Source organism: Quercus suber, unplaced genomic scaffold (assembly GCF_002906115.3).
Source record: "Quercus suber isolate HL8 unplaced genomic scaffold, Cork oak 2.0 scaffold_788, whole genome shotgun sequence".
Taxonomy (NCBI): domain Eukaryota; kingdom Viridiplantae; phylum Streptophyta; class Magnoliopsida; order Fagales; family Fagaceae; genus Quercus; species Quercus suber.
This window is the reverse complement of record NW_027070224.1, coordinates 208,369-230,272: the sequence shown is the minus strand read 5'-3', so window position 1 is coordinate 230,272 and position 21,904 is coordinate 208,369. Positions and strand designations below refer to the sequence as shown.

Sequence of the window (21,904 nt, the reverse complement as noted above, 5' to 3'; positions counted from 1 at the left end):
CCCCCATTTTCCCGATAGCCAAGCCAAGTCAGCCNTCCACACCTCACAAATACTTATATTTATGGAGTGACCATCACACTAAGAGTGTGCGGTGGTGATACATAGAACAAGCTTAATATATGGTTGGTTTTACAAAATTTTAGTGTCTAATTATGAAGCTATGAAACCAAGTAGTTTCACATTAACTAAATAATCTTCAAAAATATATTATGTGTGTTCATTATAAATTATTTGTCAAAGTCTTATAGATCAATGGTATTGATTGATATCATTTATGAGGAAAAATATGGTTTGAATCCTTTTTCTTCCACTTATTATAACAATATATATATATATATATATATATATATATTTTTAAAGTTATAACTTATTTTGATAAGATAAAAATAAACTATATTTGACTAAGTTGTATATAAAAAAACAAGGCTTTTAAAATTTGTAACTAAATAAATAAGTTGACTTAATTTATAAATTAAGCAGTAACAACTAACAAACAAAGGTATGTAATGTAATAAATGTTTTTGATACTCTGTTATTCATAAAATTTCAATAATATTATTAGGGAAAAAGAGAAAAATGTATCCTTGTGGGCTTAAACCTTATCAAAAATTGGAAATTTAATTGATACATCCATACTACTCTTTTTTTTTGGGGGGGGGGGTAAATGCATAGATTAAACATAAATCATCATGTTACAAAATAGCTTAGGGGGTGTTTGGTAAAGGTGTTTAAATAACAGTTTTTAGTGTTTAAACACTACGACACATATTTTTACAATACTTTTTAATCTACACATATTTTCATAATATTTAAACAACGATACTAGAAATACTTAACCAAACGGGCCCTTAATTTTATCAAAAGCTAGCAAATTCTCCATCAATAGCGGCGAATTAAAAAAAAAAAGTAACTAAGCTTACTATTATGATACAAGCCTTAATTTAACCTAAGGTAGACTATTTTCTAAATAAGATTCCCTCCAATTTATATGTAACATAAGTGATCCACTAATTATCCCTTATTTTTATTTAGATGTAAGATATCAGATATTTAAAAATTAAATAAACGTCAACATTCCGTTAAAAATGAGAGAGATTTTTTTTTTTTAAATAAACAGTAATATTTATTAGAACAAACACAAAAATAACAATATAATACATTACAAAACTATAGTACAATTACAAGAGAGATTTCAGAATTCAATTGGAGGGATTCTTTTATTTTGTTGTGGGAAACATATAAATTTTTTTTTTTCATGATCATATATTTACTTTTTTTTTTTGGTCTACAATCATGAATTTATTGAATTTGAAGGTTGAACTCGGGACTTTTTGGATACCCGTGGGTATGTAATAGTCCTTCCTAAGAAGAGAAAAACAAAGGAATAAACATGATTATATTAAGTTATTAACAATAACAATATAACATTAACATAACGTCCTTCCAAAGATTCACAAAACCCCAAACGCAAACCAAAAAAAAAAAAAAAACTCTCACCTGCACTGCGGCCACTCTCAAATCTCACCCTCAGTCCTCACCCACTCACCTACTCTCTCTCTCTCTCTCTCAAAACCCAGAAAAATATCACACACTCTCTTCTTCTTCTGAGAATGCTGAAGAATCTTCCACAAACCCATTTCTCCATTCTTGTTTCTTCAAAAATTTCTTGATCTCTTTTTGCACTATAAAACCCACTTGGGTTTTGTGTTGAAACTTCAAAACTTTGAAACAGAAACAGAAAACCCTTGTTGGGTTCAGAGGCAATGTGAGAGAGAGAGAGAGAGAGAGAGAGTGAAAGAGACAGAGAGAGGAAAACTTTTTTCTGTTCACAAAACCCATCTATAATGGTGGCTGCTATTTCTGAAGCAGCAGCTACTTCCACAAACCCCAAAGAAAGAGAAACCCATCATCATCATCATCTGCAAAGGCCTCCTCTTCTTCCTTCTGAGAAAGACAATGGCTTTGCAAACCCAAATCCTCGAAGACCCAGAGGCCGACAAGTCTCTTCAAGGTACATGTCTCCTTCTCCTTCTACTACTTCCACTTCAACTACAACTACAACTACTTCTTCTTCTTCCTCTTCTTCTTCTTCTACTACTTCTACTTCTAGAAGATTCCAATCTCCTTTACTTTCTCGCTCCTCAAATTCCACACATGTATCTACTCCTTTACCTTCTTCCACGGCTCCGAAGCGGTCCCAATCGGCGGACCGGCGGAGACCCATTACGCCTCGGCCCATGACGGCGATCCCCGACGCAAGACACGGCAATGTGGCCGAAGTATCGGCGGCTACAAAGCTTTTGGTCACTTCTACTCGGAGTTTATCGGTGTCGTTTCAAGGTGAGGCCTTTTCGCTTCCGATTAGCAAGACGAAGGCGCAGACGCCGGCAACTCCAAGCTTGAGCAATGGGAGGAAGGGCACGCCAGAGCGGCGGAGGGGGACCCCGGTTAGAGGAGGAGATCAGGCGGAGAATTCTAAGCCACTTGAGCAGCATAGGTGGCCTGGTAGGACCCGGCAAGCGAATTCGGGGGCTGTGGCTAATTTGAGCTCGAAGAATCCGTCTTTGTTTAGGAGTTTGGATTGTGGGAATGGTGTTAGTGTTGTTGATAAGAGGATAGGTGGAATGGGATCTGGGATGGTTGTTAAGGCATTGCATAATTCATTGATGGTTGATGAGGGTAGAAGGGCTTCTTTTGATGGTAGATTGAGCTTGGATTTGGGCAATGCTGAGTTATTGAAAGTTTCTCAGCAAAACCCAGATGCCAATTCTGTACATGAGTCTTCTGTGCCTTCTGATCTCACTGCATCTGATACTGATAGTGTGTCCTCTGGTAGTACTTCTGGAGTGCAAGATGTTGGTGGGGTTGTTGCCAAGGGAAAACCTCGAGGGATTGTTGTGTCGGCGAGGTTTTGGCAGGAGACTAATAGCAGGTTGCGGCGCCTGCAGGAACCAGGATCGCCATTATCAACAAGTCCTGGGTCAAGAATGAGTGTGCCAGGAAAGTTTGGTCAGTCGAAAAAGTTTGTTAGTGATAGCCCAATGTCTTCTCCTCGGACAATGGCTTCACCTATTAGGGGAGGATCGAGGCCTGCATCGCCAAATAAACTTTGGACATCTTCAGCTTCATCTCCTTCAAGGGGATTGCTAGTCCTTCTCGGGTCAGGAATTCTGTTACTGGCTCGTTAAGTTGTAATTCAAGCAGTACACCTTCGATTCTCAGTTTCTCTGTTGATATTCGGAGAGGGAAGATGGGGGAAGAACGGATTGTTGATGCACACTTGTTGAGGCTTCTGTATAACCGGTACTTGCAATGGCGGTTTGTAAATGCAAGGGCAGATGCAACCTTCAAGGTGCAGAGACTGAATTCTGAGGTATGGTTATCAGGCTATTTCAATATAGTAATATACTGGTTGTGGTATCTTCTTTTTATTCTTCTAATTCAATTAATGTTTGTATAGACTTGGTTTTCATTAGTCAGAGATGATTTAGACTTGTCTTTTAGTGTCATCTTGAACACTTCTACATGACAGTAGCAAGTTTAAAGCAACAATTACAACGCTTTAAATGTTAAAATGAAATCATAGTAGCACCTCAATATATTAACTCTTCCCTGTTGGATTCCTTTTCTTAGAGAGCACTGAATTTTGTTGTTCAATTTAATATTTAACTAGTCTGTAATTCATGCAAGGCATAGTAAAGTATAACAAAATATAATTTTTTTTTCTCTTTTATTTTGTCTAAATATTAAATTTGATAATTATTGTAATTATTAATAGGAATTTATTATGATTGCATATTTGTGTTGGTATATAGAACTATCTATTCTATTCTACCATATAAAGAAAATATGGCATGACAATTTATCAAAAAAGAAAAAGAAAATATGGCATGCAAAGATTCTAAATTATATATTGTAATAGAATTTAAAATCAATTAAAAAATATATGTTAGAATAGTAACGTATAAGGATTCAAAAGCTTATGTGGAAAAATATTATTAGGTCAACCAAAAGTCAATTGTATTCGGTTATATATATATATATATATATTTGGCGTTAGATAATTCGTTTATGACCTTCAACATCAAAGATGGGTTTGGGAATTTGGCAAGTTTTCAGATTCTATACGTTGAATGTAACTGTATGGTGAGATGCATATTGTTTGATAGAAATGGCATATTGCAAGTGGCGATAACACAAAAGGATATAACTGTTCATTTGAGAATTGTAGACTGAATATTAGGGGGGAAGGATCTTAAGCAATATGCAATGGTGCTTTTAGGATGTTCAAGTATTAAAGTGACATGCAGACCTAAGCAGTCACTACTAACTAGAGATAGAGCCAGGCTAGATGATGATGAAGGATGCTGCATTCTCAATTGGAAGGACTTTATGATTTCTATTGATGTCTCTATTTAAGCCTCTATGTGGCGTACTTAATTGCACCTCAAATTCTTGAGCTTCCAGTAGTAAAAAAGAATTTTTTAATATTATGGGTTGGTGAATTTTTAAATGGTTTATCACTCTGTAAGATTGGGTACTGTGAACCCCATTGCATGGCTATTCTAAGTGGTCTTTATGATTTAAGGAAAGCTGGATGGAATTATTTTGCAGTCAGACAAGAAACTGTTCAGGATTGTGCGGCCAACTGGAGCAAGTATTTGACCGTAATTGCAGACAATCATTATATACTTTCACATGGCTTTGTAGGCACGTGGAAAATGAATGAGACTCTTTTAATCCAGCACCCCTTTTCATTCATTATGAATCGAAAGAGAGCTTTCATCCTTGTCTTTACACTAGTAAATACACATTGTGGATTAAGCAGACTTGTTATAAAGAGGTGGAGAGTAAGGTTAAGGAGGATTGTTCTAAGTTCCAATTATTCTATGTTCAATTGGGTAGTTGATGTAGCCATGGAAACTTAATTTGTTACTGCTTTGCAAATTTTTCTATTCAAGATTTATTTTGCTAGAATGGCAGTTGATTCAAGAACTTAGATATTCTAAACTTAGATCGGTGCTGGGAAAGGAGAAGATTCTTGTGGCCTACTATAATTAATTCAGTTTAAGTAGCTAATTGCAAAATGGGTTGTGTTAAATTCCTTTCAAGTTTGTCAGTGTTTCTAATACCAACCTTATCTACATCTACTTATCAAAACGTAAAAAATGAGTAGGTTTATTAAATGATTTTTGTTCATATTTTATGCAGTAACCCAAAGTGTGTCCTTTTCAGACATCTAATTATCCTTTCCTTTCTTGCCTCATAATGTTGCACAATTTATATAAGCTCAGGATTTGGTTATTGTTATTAGATTTCCTGTTTAGCTGCAAACAAACCTGATCATAATTTGCCCAATTCCTTATAAGATTACTCATCAGATTGTTTGAGATCTATAATCTTGTACACCCATTTAAGGAATCTTGATTTTCTGATTGTTGCGATAATTTCAACTAATGCATCGATACTTTCCGTTTGGTTTTGCTTTTTCTTTGCAGTCAGTGTGTTTTAACTATGCTAGGTCTTTGTTTTTAATTTCAGAACTTGCTGTCACATCCTAGTAAAAAAAAAATTTGTGTTAGCATCTCTGGCCGCATTTGATGTAGCTAAATCAGTTAACTGCTAAACTTTTCAAAATGATCGTGGCAATATTTAGTCCACTGGTCTTATCTGAATGTTTTTCTTTGCATCAGAAAAATCTATGGAATGCATGGGTAACAATTTCAGAACTACGGCATTCTGTCACACTTAAAAGAATCAAGTTACTATTGCTGAGGCAAAAGTTAAAGCTAACTTCCATCCTCAGGGGACAAGTAAGATTCAGAGTTTTACATTATTTAAATCAGTTCCATGTTTGTTATCCACTTGGCTCTTAAATTCCCAGTGACTTTGAATGTGGTATATATGTGGAAATATGGCCTGCTTGTCCAGTTATATAAACTTTAGGAAAGGTAATCAATCATTCACATTATAATGTAGAAACCCAGTGACCAGTTAGATTCAGGGTTTTACTATATTTAAATGAGTTTGATATTTATTAAGCACTTGGCTTGTAAATATACCCATTGACTTTGAATTCGGTACATGGAAATCCACTTGTCCAGTTATATAAACTGTAGCCTGTGGGAAAGCCGGAAAGCTATTCAATCATACACATCTATTTAATGTATAAAATTTTGGGGAACTACTTTTTGCTCAGCCTTGAGCACTGTGTCAAATTTTGTGGAGGCTTTCTTGCAAGTGAAAGAATGTATTGGTTTCTTTCTTCTATTTAGCACATATGAATTACAGTTAATTCTTTTTTTTTTTTTTTTTGATAAGTAATAAAAATAGTAGTAATCTTGAAAAAAGAACGAATAAAGCAAATACAAGGTGTTCATTATGGTGAACACAAGAAAAAGCAACAAGCAACAACAAAGATAGAAAAAGCAGCTTAGGGGATAATACTAAGGGAAGAAAGAAACTCAATGATGGAAGAACAAGTTGAAGAACCCCAGCTCCTAGACCAATCAAACAGATTACTATGGCATATGGCTTGTAACTGAACATTCGATTTCTCTTTAGCCTTAGAAGAGTGCTGATTTCTTTCCATCCAAATAACCAACATCAAACAACTAGGAACCATATTCCAAATGTTTAAAGAAAATTTCCCCAGCCAAAAACTCCAACAAGACACCAAACTCTCCACAGAAATACAACTTAGTCAAATATAGTTTATTTTTATCTTATCAAAATAAGTTATAACTTTAAAAATATATATATATATATATATATATATATATTGTTATAATAAGTGGAAGAAAAAGGATTCAAACCATATTTTTCCTCATAAATGATATCAATCAATACCATTGATCTATAAGACTTTGACAAATAATTTATAATGAACACACATAATATATTTTTGAAGATTATTTAGTTAATGTGAAACTACTTGGTTTCATAGCTTCATAATTAGACACTAAAATTTTGTAAAACCAACCATATATTAAGCTTGTTCTATGTATCACCACCGCACACTCTTAGTGTGATGGTCACTCCATAAATATAAGTATTTGTGAGGTGTGGAGAGCAAGGGCTGGGGTGCAAGTCTATAGGAAGAAGTTTCACACACATATACACCTAGATTAGACTAGAGTAGAATTTGTATTTTATATAAAAAAATAAATAAAAAATAAAAGGATGGTTCCTTGTATCATATTCATTTTAATTTTTCATAAGATTTGTTTTAGTGATTGCAGATCCCATCCTTCATTGGTTTTAATATTCTCAACTTTATCTAGAAAACAAACTCTGAGGGGACCAACATAAAAGATATGCTTTGTGTGTTCTGAAATTAATCAATTGCCAAAACGACTACTTTTCTCAAGAATTGGTTGTTTCCACTTACATCCTTTTTCCAACTCCTTTTGTTTGAGGAGGGAGGAGATGTTGAAAACTTCCCATTTGCTATAGTCACACAATTTATTCAGTGAAAAACTAGCATTTCAGTTGATGAAAGTACAATCTTGTTATGAATCTTTTTTTATATATATTAAAAAAACAAATAGTAAAAAAAAAATTGATTACATATTACATTTGAACATTCTTCCCTTTTTTTTTTAGAAAGTCTATAGACACAAGAAATTTCGCAATTACTAATGTGACAGATTGTTAATGGTAGATAAAAAGATAATGTCGAAAGTAAGCACAGATGAGAACTAATAAAAATTTACCATGCTAATTCAACTGTTGTGAAATTTTTTGGATCGGTAGCATTGCTCTCTTTTTTCTTTTTTTTCTTTTTTTTTTTGGCGGGTAAAAATTCCATTTTTCTTTAATTATTAATTAATTTACTGATTAGCCTCTAAATACAGTTATCAGTGCACACATAAAAATATATCTTTTTATAGATGGGGGTGGGGGAGTCACAATCTTGAGATAGAGAGAGAATTTACCACATCAGGAAAGACATCAGTAATCTCTCTGAAATTGAGCTCTCTCAAGCAAAATAGTGGTTGATGGGGTCAATAACAAATGTGACAGCCTTAACCAAAATTAATTAAAACGATAACACTGCCTTGTTGTTGTGATTTTTGCAAGCTAAGCTATAGTCTATTATTATTACTAATTAGATTAATATAAGATGCCCAGTCTCTTTCAATCTCTATCAATCTATGTATCCTTTGCTTTCAACGTAGTTTTACTTCATGGAAACAAACACTGCTCCAACTTTTCTCTTTTGTCTCAGCCTGGCTTAATCTCAATTCAACACCATTGCATTCTCAGCCTCTCTTGTTTGCACAGTTTGCGTAGCTCACAACCCACATGGAATTTAATTGTCAAACTCCAAGCAAGTCTTACTAGATTGCTTGAAACTCCCCATTCTATTTTGGAAAACCAGTCATCAATTATAGAAGAAGACAGTTTTAAATTCAGATAAAATTTCCAGCCTTTTTTTTTTTTTTTTGTCTTTTTAATAGTCATTTGCTTTTTTATTATTATTTTTATTGGCTAGACAATCCAATGTATATTCAATTTTTTAGGCTTTTTTTTTAATGGGAAAAAATGGATAGAGGAAGGCGATCTGAGTTAGTATCTTTCACGTGAGCATGACCATAATAACATTCTACCCGCTGGACTTGAGCTCACGGAAGCAGGAGATTCAAATGAGCCACAAAAGTACACCCAATCCAATTATTCAAATTTAACGAAATTTTTGTATCAGTTATCCCATAAATTTTTTTGTTGAATTGAATACATTTATTCTATTAAAAAAAATCAATTAGTACCTTAATGTGAGTGTCAAATCATGGTGGAAAGACAATGGAAGTTCATATGTCCAATAAAATCTCTCATTGAGAATTTTATTCAAAACACTTTTAAACCCAGTTGCATGACAGTCAAATTTGTTCCATTTTTTTTTTTAATTTAAAAATTGATCTAACTTTTATACTTTTCATCAATGTGGCAAGGATTTTTTTTTTTTAAGAAGAAAAACAGTAACTTTTTTTTGAACAAAGAAAGCCAAGTCGGCACCAGTGTGGAGGAACATCCCCGCGCCTAAAATACATTATCCTTTTTCTCTCATTGCCCTAATGGAACCACACGACAAAATATATTTATTTTGTTAATTTTTAATATAGATGAGGTTAGTTTTAAATTATTTTAATGTTCTGTAACTTATAATCTTAAAATAAAAGATATAGTATGAAGTATATTATAAAATAGTACGTTAAAATAAATAAAATAAATTTTTGATGTCTCATTTCTTAGATTTTTTAAAATTGGCTAATGTTGGTGTCTTTATTATATATTTATTTTAAAAAGTCTTTAAAAAAAATTAAAAACAAAGTCCTTTTGTAAAATATTTCAATCATAGTAAACAATTCCGACATAGTTGACTGACTGTGACTCGGCAGAAATCGGAAACAGTGAAAGTCTAGTATTATTGGTGATGGGGGAGGTCTTGGTTGCAAACAGACTCGACAGAACAAATAGTATTAAAAGGCAAAAAAAAAACAAAAACAAAAATAGGGACATTGAATTCAGTATTAGATTAGATTATTTTTTTGATGAACTTTTTTTTTTTGAACAGTATTAGATTAGATTATTGTCATCCTTATATGTTCAAACAAAATTAATCCATCCCATCGCATAATAATTCTCTATTATGTCGTGCTGAGAATTGAGAAACCAATGATGAAGCCAAAGAAAAATTTCGGACATCCCGATGTGACATGGACAGACATTTTTGTTTTATAATGTGTAATTTATAGTTTCATCTATTTTTTTGAGACTTCCAAGTATTGACGAAAACAGATTTCGAATACATTATATATTGTACCTCTTTTTGAGAAGAAAATATAAGAGATTTTATTAAGTATGCTGAAAACAAATCACATCAAATCATGTATCAAAAAACTCATGTATCAAAAGATAATTCAAATTGAAAGGAATATCTTCCATTTATACAATAAAATCATTTGTTTGAAGAGCTTGTTTAGCCAAAGCATGCACAACTACACAAGGACGATATCTTGACATTTATAATGTGAGAGTTTTCGTTGAAAACATCAAGAAGTATAGTATTGTATGAGATAGATGTATACAACAAATTTGTTTTTCTCTCATGTTATCTAATATCTATATTTATATTTAGGTTGTGAAAATAGTGTCTTATCCTAGTAGCAAGCACCATTATCAAATAATGAACTCTCAATTTATTGGATGCTTACTCTTAGATGATAGAGGTAGCAAAAAATGTAGACAACGTTTATCCTTGGCTCAAACTACCACTATTTGGTATGTTATGATAAATACCATTTTATTTCATTACCAAAAAGACAGTGAGTTGAATCTGTTTAGACTTTAGACTAACATCATTTAGTACTATTTATAACTCCAAAAACTAAAGTAAAATATTTATTAGAATGATGACATGAACTTTTAAAAACTTATATGATAATGTTATTTTATTTCACTGTAAAAAAGACAGTGAGTCTAATCTGTTTAGACTAACATTATTATTTAATTAGTACTATCTATAACTCGATCTGAAAACTAAAGTAAAATATTTATTAGAATGATGGCATGAACTTTTAAAAACTTACTATATGATAATGTTAAAAAAGTTAACAAAAAAAAGTAAAAACTCAAAACCTTAGTGGCCTGTTTAGATAGAGGGGGGAAAGAGGAGAGTGGAGGAGAGTAGAGTAAAATTGACTAAAAATAAGCTAATATTTTACTAAATTTACTCTATTCTACTCTACTCTCATTTTCTCTCCCTCAATCCAAACGAACCAAAATGAAAGAAATTGCCTTCGTATTCATCATAACTTTTTAGTTTCCGAACTATTATTTCCATAAACAGTTCACAATGCCACTGTGTTGGCTGTACTGCTTCACCTACCAAGTGAGGAAAATGATTCTAATAATATCAATTGTCAATTGTAGCTTGATTCAGACTTGTACAGCCAAATGCATGGAGCTTGTGGTATATTCGAACTTGTAGTAGAAAAACTCATTTGATTAAAGAGTAACTGTACACACAATCCCTAATTTGTTTTGAGCTGCTAAATTGTGTTTGAAGTTTGAACCTTTTTTTTTTTTTTTTTTTGATGAACGAAAGAGGGTTAGGGAGTGACCGACATGGCAATTCTATCTAGGTGTGATCATAATAGCACATTATCTGTTGGGTTTGGGTCTCTATTGGGGTGCAGGGGACCACAGTGAGTCATAGTTTCCCAGCCCCAAGATGGACATTAGTGAACTTTTGAGATGTTGAGAGAGACAACCCAAGTTTAAACTAATATTATTTTTGCACGAGTCTGACCACAAATATTTTTTTTTACCCATCATCCACAATAACTAAAATGTAAAATAGTGTAAAAATTAGGTTAGATTTCTATTATTGAATAAAACATATGCACATGCAGTATTATCATTTCCCAAGTTTGTCTTAAAGAAATAGAACTTTTGGATTAATCCTCCAATTTCTGAATCATTTAGAAGGAGGAGTTGTTGGAAGGTGCATGGCACCTTCAAGTCTAGCCCATATAGGACTTGTGTTTAAGCATTGAAGGAATCCTATTTCGAGTAGAAGTAGGTGTATGTGTTGCACAAGAAGTTTAAGACTTCTATTCAATAAAGAATAGGAGTGTAGGCGGCATAGCTTTTAAACAAAGCATATTATGTGCTTTCACGTATGGAGTGAGAGATTCAGAGAGACTGAAGAGTGAAACATAGTTTTGAAGCCGACTGAAAGAAAAAGATTTGTGCTTTGTGTGGCATTGAGGGAGGGAAAAAAGAAAATGTAATTTTTCTCTTCAAGTCTAGCCCATATAGGACTTGTGTTTAAGCATTGAAGGAATCCTATTTCCATTAGAAATAGGTGTATGTGTTGCACAAGAAGTCCAAGACTTCTATTCAATTAAGAATAGGAGTGTAGGCGGCGGTAGAGCTTTTATATAAAGCATATTATGTGCTTTCATGTATAAAGTGAGAGATTCAGAGAGACTGAAGAGTGAAACACAATTTTGAAGTCGACTGAAAGAAAAAGATTTGTGTTTTGTGCAGCACTGAGGGAGGGAAAAAAGAAAATGTGATTTTTCTTTTGCACAAGACACACAAGGAAGATAGATTAAGGGTTTTCCCTAGGACAATTATTTGGGTGCTACAATTACAAAGAATTGAAGTATTCAGAGTGAAAGATATTGTTACCAGGTTTTGTGGTGATGTTGTATTTGTTCCTAGAGGTATTATTGTATTTTCCCAATTTATTATGAACTCAAGTTTTGGGTATAACTTGAATATTTTTATCTCTATTTTATTATAGTGGATTAATCGGATTTACCCCATGATTTTTTTCCTCTATATTGGATGGTTTTTTTACGTAATTTCTTGGTGTTCTTGTTGGTTGATTTTTTTTTTTTTTCACTTCCGTTGATTTCTATTTTCTTTATTTGGGTTATATTTAATTTAATTCACACATAGACGGGGATTCCAACAAGAGTGCAATATTTTTTAAAGAATTAATATATATAAAGAGGGGTGAGGAAGGGTCACGTTTATCCTATCTAAACATGATCATAATAATAATAGTTCTTTTACTGCCCAATAAGCTTAAAACAAGTATCGGGGCCATAATTTTAATATATGCGTTCTCTCAAGTGAGTTTAGCCACATAGGCTAATCTTAACCACGCATATCCAAAGTGCCAATAGCTCGTGTTATCACCTCCAAAAATTCAAACTTAAGGCCTACCTCGTGCCGAGACTAGCATGACTCTAGGTGATGCTTACAGTTGCATACACTTGAATTTGAGATATCATGCAAAAGGCGGGAAATATTACTTTTATGAAATAATCTTTATTTGGAAATATATAGAAAAAAAAAATAAACAAAATAAAGCACCCTACACCTGCAGACAGAAGAAGATGATCAGTAGGTCCTTTGTTCGATTAAGATCGAAACCCTAAGAATTAATGTCTTTATTGAAATATCATGTTGATGGTAATCTTAATATAATCAATATTACTTGATAATGATGTGCTCCTCATCATCCTACAATCTTATTATCCCTGCAAGGAGGGGGGGTGGGGATTAATTATAATTCCATTTGCTATATATGTTTCAATACATGATGAAGATTTAGGGTCCATTTAGAAGGAGAAAATGAAATGAATTTTAAAAAGATATTCTACCAACTCTCCTATTTGGGATTTGATATGAATGAATAAAATGATAACGGGAAATATTCATTTCATTTCATTCTCTCCTAAACATTCTTCCAAAAAGTGTGGAAAATACTCATTGTGTTAATGAATAGGAGGTGAAATATCAATTTGATCCTTATTTTGAAAAGAAACAACTAAAATATGAAAGATATAATAATACAACTATATATTTGTTTCTTTTGCATTCCCTTTTTTGTAACTCAAACTCACTAAAAAGATACACCAAATTTTATTTTATTTTATTTCATTTCATTGTTTCAATCTATTGATTTTATTCCATTTCATTTCGTTCTTTAAAAACTCATTAACATAATGCTAGTATTTTAAGAATATGAAAGTAAATATGGTATGACATTATTTAAAATGAATTATTATTTCTTATTTAACAATATGAGATTTTAAACAATGTAGCATCATGTATATCATTAGACACAGTGAAAACGATCAAAACTCCACCATAAAGTGAACTTTCTCAATATCAAAGCAAATTAAAAAGATAATATTTAAAAAAAAAAAAAAAAGAAGATAATATTTTTAATATGTTGGTATCTTTTGGGAAAGAATAAGTGGTAAAATCAACAGCATAGATATACTAAATAGATAAGATGAAACCCCTCACTTCAGAAATGCAATCCAACCAAGGCTTTGATTTCATCCAAGGACAATGGCAATGCTTGTGTCTGCACTTTAATTATTCAGACCTAAATACTAATTACAAGAATCCAGAAAAAAAGCCACTTGAAAGATTAAAAGGGGCCACTGATCAACTAAACAGTTTAACAGTACCAGTCATAACTCATGAGTGAGATTGCTGTTAAGTCTATAACCAAATGTATCTAATCAAAATAAATGATTATATTACTAAACGACAATCATGAACCTGTTAAGAAACTCCATCCAAGTTGGGTCACCTCATAAATTCACCTAGTTAATTTTACTAATGAGGGGAGAATCATATAGTAATGTTTCTTTTTTTGTTGATTAATGAATCAGTGTAATGTAAATTAAACTATTTATGGGTGTATTATATATGAAATGATTTTTGGTTTTGAATATTTGGAGCCATGTGACTTAAGGTACACTCTATAGAATAATTGGTTTAAAAGTAACACACCCACTAATTAAGTGACGTTTGTTTATTATGCAATATTGGTTAGTTTGCTTTGAACATGATTATAATCTTGGAGAATGATTTTGTCTGCACCCTGTAGCTTTCCTATACATTGCTTCTCCTTTCCACTTCATCCCCACATAAAGAAAGAATGTGACTATTAATGTAGTGCTTACGTTGGCAATTATGCATGCTCTTAAATGTGGATTTTATACTCAATATTTGTTGGAGTTACATTTTCCACATTTTCTTAGAATCAAAGTTTCAGAGCTAGTTTAAAAAGATTTTTTTTGAAAGAGCTTTAGAGAACTGGAAGACCACCACCCTTTTCGACTAAGAAATTTGTGATGGGTGACTTGCAAGTTTTGATACATGCTTTTATTTAACTTTTTAATTACCTTCAAATACACCATATACAAGATTAAAAACATTCAACAGTTGCCTCTAAAATAGTATACTCATGAGCTAGTAAAATTTTAAAATTGAGAGGTTGACTTGAGGTAAAGATGCATTGGATATAATAATATGATTCTTGCTCCTCTCCAAATTCTTGGACACAATAAGATTAAATCTTTTTGATTGACAAGAAAAAAAAAAGTGTAACAATGGATATTGGGTTGAATTGCATGCAAGCTAGCAGCAATCAAATGGGAAAAGAAAAGAAAAATTAATATTTATCCCTCATTTATGGTGCAACTATTTCTTTCACAATATTTATCCCTCATTTCTGTTTGTTCTAATATATCCTTTTTTCTTATGCTATAACATCTTCGATTTTAACCATTGCATTTAATTATACCCCAACATTGACAAATCCGGATGGCGCATTTCTTGAATGATCCTGCAGAGAAAGATTGTTCACTTTGATTGTTTAAAAGAAATCTATAGAAGGGAAAAAAAGGCTTTGAAAAAGTAAGGAGAAATATTTAAGTCAAGGAGGTTGGTGAAATAGATAGTTTCAGGTGTCTGAGTGGCTTGTGTCGTTTGTGCTTTTGTTATATTTTGTAGGCGATTTCCCCTGAAAATGTCAGCTTATTCTAGGCATATGTCACTAGCTATGTCAATTGTTTGATTAGTTGAGCAGCATCATAGCAGATGAGACTTATACAATGGCAGTTGGCAATAGTATTAAGCTTTATAACACTAACTGATCGCCTTCCAGTTTCAAGTATTGGAACCTAGAGTATAACAATTTAACTATCACAATGAGTGTTTCTAGAATCAAACTAGCTAGAGCATTCAATGAACAGTGGAAACCACGTAAAAAATCACACAATTTGGTTCTGCAGAATCATTTTCCTAACTACATCAATAATAACCATGTAATTGTAATGTTATGTGTGTCATTTTATTTTCACAAATTTATCATGTGTGTAATTGTAATGTTATGGTAAAATTTAACATCTGGTCCAGGTTTAAAATACTATCCGATAGCAAATACAGAATTTAAATTGAAGACACATTTATCAGGCGAAGAAAAGCATGCCACCATATGTGAATGTTTTCAATGAGAAGTCACAGAATATTCATGTATATCCACACATCAATCGCCCACATAAACAGTAGAGTTAGGCAGCATTAATCTTAAGTACTACAAGCAAAGCTTAAGGCTGCCTGTGCTTTGCGAAAGTTCTAATACATTAGCTATTGTACCCAAAGAATGGCCACCTTTCTTTCTTTGAGTTGGGACAGCAGCTTGGGATCTGAGTTTTCCAAATAGCTAGCCCTTAAAATTTAGGAAAAATCTTTTAACTTGAAAACGTGACTTAAAATTTTATGAATCCATATTTATATAGCGAGTAATGTTAGGGATACAAACTTTTTTACAAGATTTTTTACAAATTGCTGATATGATGAATGATATTAGTAAATAAGAAATGGATGCTAATAGTAGACCTAAATAAAAACCAGTAAGAAGTTGACCATAACATTAACAGTTTGTAAAAATATTGTAAAATAGTTTGTGATTCTAACATTACTCTTATATAGGTGGGTTCATAAAATTTAGTTCTTAAAGTCACGATTTTCCGTCATGAAATACTGCGTGTATTTAAAACACTGTATTAAAAACACAGCCCTAAAATTTATACCAACATATATGACAAAAAAAAAATTTATGAACCCATGTTTAGCTCTTGAAAATTTAAGCAGGTGAAGGAGGTAATGTGTAAAAGAAATATCATTTCTTCAAGCTTTGGTTGGTAGGTACGTTAGTTAGTTGTTCAAATTTCGAGGAAGATTTGATTGTTACTTGAATGAGTCAAAGAGTTACAGACGACATTCATTCATAAAGTAGAAGAAGAAGAAGAAGAAGAAGAAAAAAGAGGAAAAGTGCTTCAGTTAAGTGAACAACCAAATTTTTAGTCTTCGAGTAGAATAAGTCAATCAACCTAGAATTTATTTTAGTAGTCAAATATGTTTAGAGTACATTTTACATCGTTTATTCCTTAAGTTACAACAACATTACTTTTCTCCGTAGAATAAGCTCTTGCAGTCATATCGCGACCACTTTGCTTGCGAATGAAATATTGGAACCCTAAAAATTCCACGTTAAATTATATATATATATATATATATTTTTGGCTTGGCGGAGCCCACCGGTTTACACTTAAACTATACTTACATGGTACAGGATTTGAGAGTCGAACGACAAAGTACAATCATATGATAGCTAGCAACAAGAAACTATATATTAAATTTTATATATGGTTATAATCAACAATAATGGAGATTGCAAAAGCAAAAGCCAAAAAACCAGTGATAGGGCCAACCAATGCACGCATTTTGCAGGTGTCATATCGTAGTACTAGTGTTTGCAAGAAAGACCTTGTCGATGAGAGGCTTAAATGCAAAATGGTATCATAATTTTTTTTAAGTATAGTAGAGCTGTTTTACTTCAATACGAGGTCAATTACAACTCTTGTGGCTTGCTAACTTTCAAACATGACATGTTATCAAAAAAAAAAAAAAAAAACTTTCAAACATGACACTAATTGCTTCCTCTCTCTCCCACCCGGGGGAGAAAAAAGAGAGAGATTATTATTAGCGTAATTAGGGTTTTGAGGCTAAGAGGATTATAGTTCAATTGACATTTCTTGATGTTTTCAATTGAGATATTCAAATTAAAGTTCAAATCCTCTCACTTCCAACTATCAATGTGTGTATATATATATATATATATATAAAAGGATTTCGAAATTTAGGAATTTCTAGACCTATCTAAGGAGTTGGTGATGGTTTGATCAAATGATGTTGTCATGTTTGTACTGCTACACATGAGACACATGTGGTTGTATTAATCTGCAATTACACATGCCATATGTGTGTCTGCCTATAGTCAGAGGTGGCTCAAGCATTTGGCCATTTAGGCAATGACCTAAGACCCCCAAATAGAAGAAAGTCCCCTAAAATATAATATATTATATCTACTTTTCTTATAATATTTCCCAAAAATAATAATGTAATAAAAAAACAAAGCTTCTTACTTAGAATTTAAAAAAAAAAAAAAAACATTTTCTATCGTTCGATAGAATGTCATGTCTATCTATTTTACAAAATAAAAATTTTAATTAAAGTCCAAAAATTTAATCAATAAAAATTATTTAAAAAAAAATTATACTCTTTTCGAACGTTCAATAAATTATTAATATGTTTTAATAAATTTGTGGTAGTTTAAGAGTGTAAACATTTTCAAGTGATATAATGCCACTTATCGTTTACTTGGCTTTAATCTTCAATTAAATTATTTGTGACTTGGCAATTATATTAGCACCTCATCCACACAGCTTTTCTTCTCTTTGCCACATGTCATATTAAAAAAATTAATTATTTAAATTTTTTTGGCCCAACATTCTCAATTTCATTTCCCTAATTTTCTCCATGATTAACCGAGTTCTTCTATTGTGTTTACTATTGTTATTCATAGGTCCTCTTACGAGTTAGAGAGTTTTCATTTACTTTTGCTGACCTTAATTCTTCTACTAGAAATTGGAATTTTCAACCTTCCCAAAAAAATTTGAGGATATTTTAAAGCCAATCATTTACCTTAGATGCACACGACTCCTGTTTGGAGATTCCTATCTGGAATATGCTTCGAGCATCTCTATCTTTACTCCTTGCTTTTTCTCATTCCAAAACCTTACTAGCTTGTTAAAGCTCTCTAAAAAGTAAATTTAATACAGTTATTATCTACACTGACACCCTAAGCCATTGTAGCTCTCTGGTCTATTATTTTACCATTTCATTTCCTTCCAAATCAAACAAGTTTTGTAGCTCTCCGGGGTGAATTATGAGCTCATGCCGAGATTTTGTTGGTTGATTTTGGGGGGTTGTGTTGTGGGTTTTTGTGTCTTTGTCTAGTTGTGTATTGTAGGGAAAAAAAAAAAAGAATAATAAAATATTTTAATAAAATAGAGAACCAAAAGAGAGTTTGTTGAAGACTAATTTAAAAAATATGATTAGCTATACTAGGAAAAGTGGATTTTAACTAAAATTTGGGTGGAAGTTTTGCTAAGCTGTTAGAGACGATCTTTTGATTACCCTTCCTTATTATTGGCTTTTGGACATTGTTGTGAAGGTTTAGCTCACCTCTTGAGTTTTTTTTTTTTTTTTTTAATGGAAATGTGTCCATAAGAAAAATGACAACGTATTGGTCTTGTATCCCATCTAATGTACAGAAATACTCTGGTCTACCTATTTATAATCATAAGTGTAGTCGTATCCTTCAACAACTATTGCTTCCCATTTCTTAGACATTAATCAACTATCCTATCTTAGATGTAACTATCCTGAAAGTTGAAACACATTTTCATGTCTTGCAATCTTGTTTTTAGACCCGTCAGATCTAGTCTCTTATCTTTCTCTCCCAATTCCTCGTGTTAGAGACTACTTCGAGTGGTACTGCATAAACATTACATCTCTTTACTGGTTATCTCACTCTCTTCCTTGGCCTCTCTTTTTTTTTTCCCCTATTTGGACCACTTGTCTTTGTCTCAATAGTGTTAACTAGTAAATTTCCATGAAGACTATATTCTACTACTTAGCAAGCCGTGCAATGAATCTTAGTATCTTATATCATACGGATCTATTGTGTTGCAAAGTCTAATAATCCAGTTGCACAACGACCAAACCTTACTTGGATAGTTGGATCTCTTCTCTTGTTCCTCTCTTCCTTGACAGAGATAAATTAAATATGGATGGAAATTCCAAAGCTAACATAGCTCTCGAGGCAAAAGAATATTTTATGAGACAGTCTTATAAAACATCTCTCACAACATGTGTGAATTTCTTATGTTTTAAAAAAGATATCTCATAGTACCATCTTATGAGATATCCTTAGAGGGCATGAGGTATTATTAGAGAGAATAAATGTTGATTATAATATTATAATTTGAGCATGCATTTCTTAAATGACCCTTCAAATTTCTTGCTTCTTACTTCTTCTAATATGTCGGCTCCTTACTGGTATGCTGTTTTGGTTTGTATTGGCAAGACTTTACTAGCTAAGCAATGGTAGTTTCAGTATTCAATGTATATAGTAGAACCACATGAACATCAAGGAATAAATACATAAAAAGAAATGAAGCTAGAAGAGCTTCAGTCACCTTCATCTTTGTCAACATTGATTGAGGTTAGACAAATGCCAAAGAACCAGGAATGGAAAACTATTTGGTTATCTTATCCCCCACATTAGCTTTTTTTTGGGGAGTGGAAGAGAGAACTTGTGGTTCTTGAGATTAAAGTAAAGAGGGGCGTTAATAGAATTGAATAATGGTGAAGAGAGCCATCTGAATTTTGATACAAGCATGGTTGTTTTTATGAATTTATCTCAGCACAGATCTCAGCATGTTTAACTAAAGTCAATTTTTTTACCACTATGCTGGATTATTTAACTCTATAAGAGTCCTTACTCATTTAAAACTTGGATGAAATAGAGGAATGGGGTCTATGATGATTCTCATCAAAACATTAATCCATGACTGTTGGGCAGGAGGACCAATCAACCATGATGAAATAAATCACCCTAGGCATCATGGTGCAATGCAGAGGCACCAATTGGGAAAGATGATTTCTCTATTGAATGTTGATCATGGAAATCATTCAGTCAATCAATGGACACAGAAGAACTCCAGAGGTTATTACAAATGAAATTAATCATACCATTCCCACCAATGCAAACGTCATATAGCATAATAACCAATAAACATTGGCATTGAAGAGCAATAGCAAGTCAGTTTCAAAACTCGGTCTCACTTCCTTGAGCAACCAACTGGAATCTCAATAACACATAAATAACATAATGGTAGTAGATTAGATGAATCCACTGAACTAAGTTATATAATTATACCATCCAAATACCACAATGCCAACTTCGCCACCAAGATCTAGATCTGCCCCTTCTGCTTCTAGGGCAACCACTTCCCTCCCAACTAGTCCATGTCTGATGACAACCTCACTCCCGAACTCTTCCCTCAGGTACACCACAATTGAGTACACCCAAGATCAACAGCCACAGCTACAAGCCTCTCCGCATTTGCAGTTTGATATTTTCATGATCAAAGAGGAGATGAGGCACCTCAAGCTCACGCTTCACAGGCCTTGGATTGATAATTAACTGGTTATTATGTTTGGGACCTTGGTGAATGTTTATTAAGGTTTTGCTCAAATCCCCAAGACTTAGGGGTTCAAGGGATCTAAGGACTTATGACTTACCCAAGGGCCAGCTTCTTGAGCATATGAGCTTTCCTAACAAGAAGCCCAAGTCAACTACTAATGTCATTGCTGGTGCAAGGGATGGACTCCGATAAGAGCATTTCTCTCTCTTGCCCATGGCTGAGTGCGAGTTCAGGGCAAACTCGTACCACAACTTTTCCTTCCTTTTATTGAAAAAAAAAGAGAACTGATTATATTTCTTTTTTGAATTTGACTTTTAAGTATGTATTGGAGGAGTAGTTGCCAAAAGATCCATGTCCAGTGCCTACAGATCAGAGGGCTACAGGGTGCACCAGCATGGGATTGAGTAATGCCACAAGTTACTTAGGAGCGTGTGTTCCTGGTTGGCTGGTTCTAGGGGTAGAATTATGACCTCTAATGGTATCAGAAGGTAAAGTTAATTTTAAATTTTGGATTAAGTAAAAGAATGGGGTCAATAATGATTCTCATCATTCTTGGTGAGAATGAGGGGATTTTCATAAGACATTGATCCATGACTGTTGGGCAGGGCCAGAAATAAATCATCCTAGTCATTGTGGTGCAACACAAAAGCATTACAGAGAAATTGTAAGAGATCATAGGTATAACAGTAACACCCAAACAGAGAACATATTAACATGATCACTCTCTATAGAATGTTGGTCATGACAATTGTTTGCAAACCACAGGTACAGTCAACCCACATAATCAGTTTCAGTCAATCAAGGAACACACATGATGTAATCCAGAGGATATATTATAAATGAAATTAATCACACCCTGCCAACCAGTGCAAAAAACACAGCCATAATCATTAAACCATTGGCATCAAAGAGCAATAGCAGCCAGTCTCAAAGATTCAGTTTCACTTCCTTGGGCAACCAAC

General features: G+C 32.9%; 1 protein-coding gene across 1 annotated transcript; it reads left to right on the top strand.

The window, feature by feature from the left end:
• The first annotated feature begins 1,434 nt into the window (after positions 1–1,434).
• Positions 1,435–6,263, top strand: LOC112035844 (QWRF motif-containing protein 2). Its single transcript, XM_065767264.1, is given in 3 exon segments — positions 1,435–3,141; positions 3,144–3,373; positions 5,694–6,263. Coding segments are annotated over 3 exon segments (1,710 nt in total). The 5' UTR covers positions 1,435–1,844; the 3' UTR covers positions 5,877–6,263.
• Positions 6,264–21,904: the final 15,641 nt, after the last annotated feature.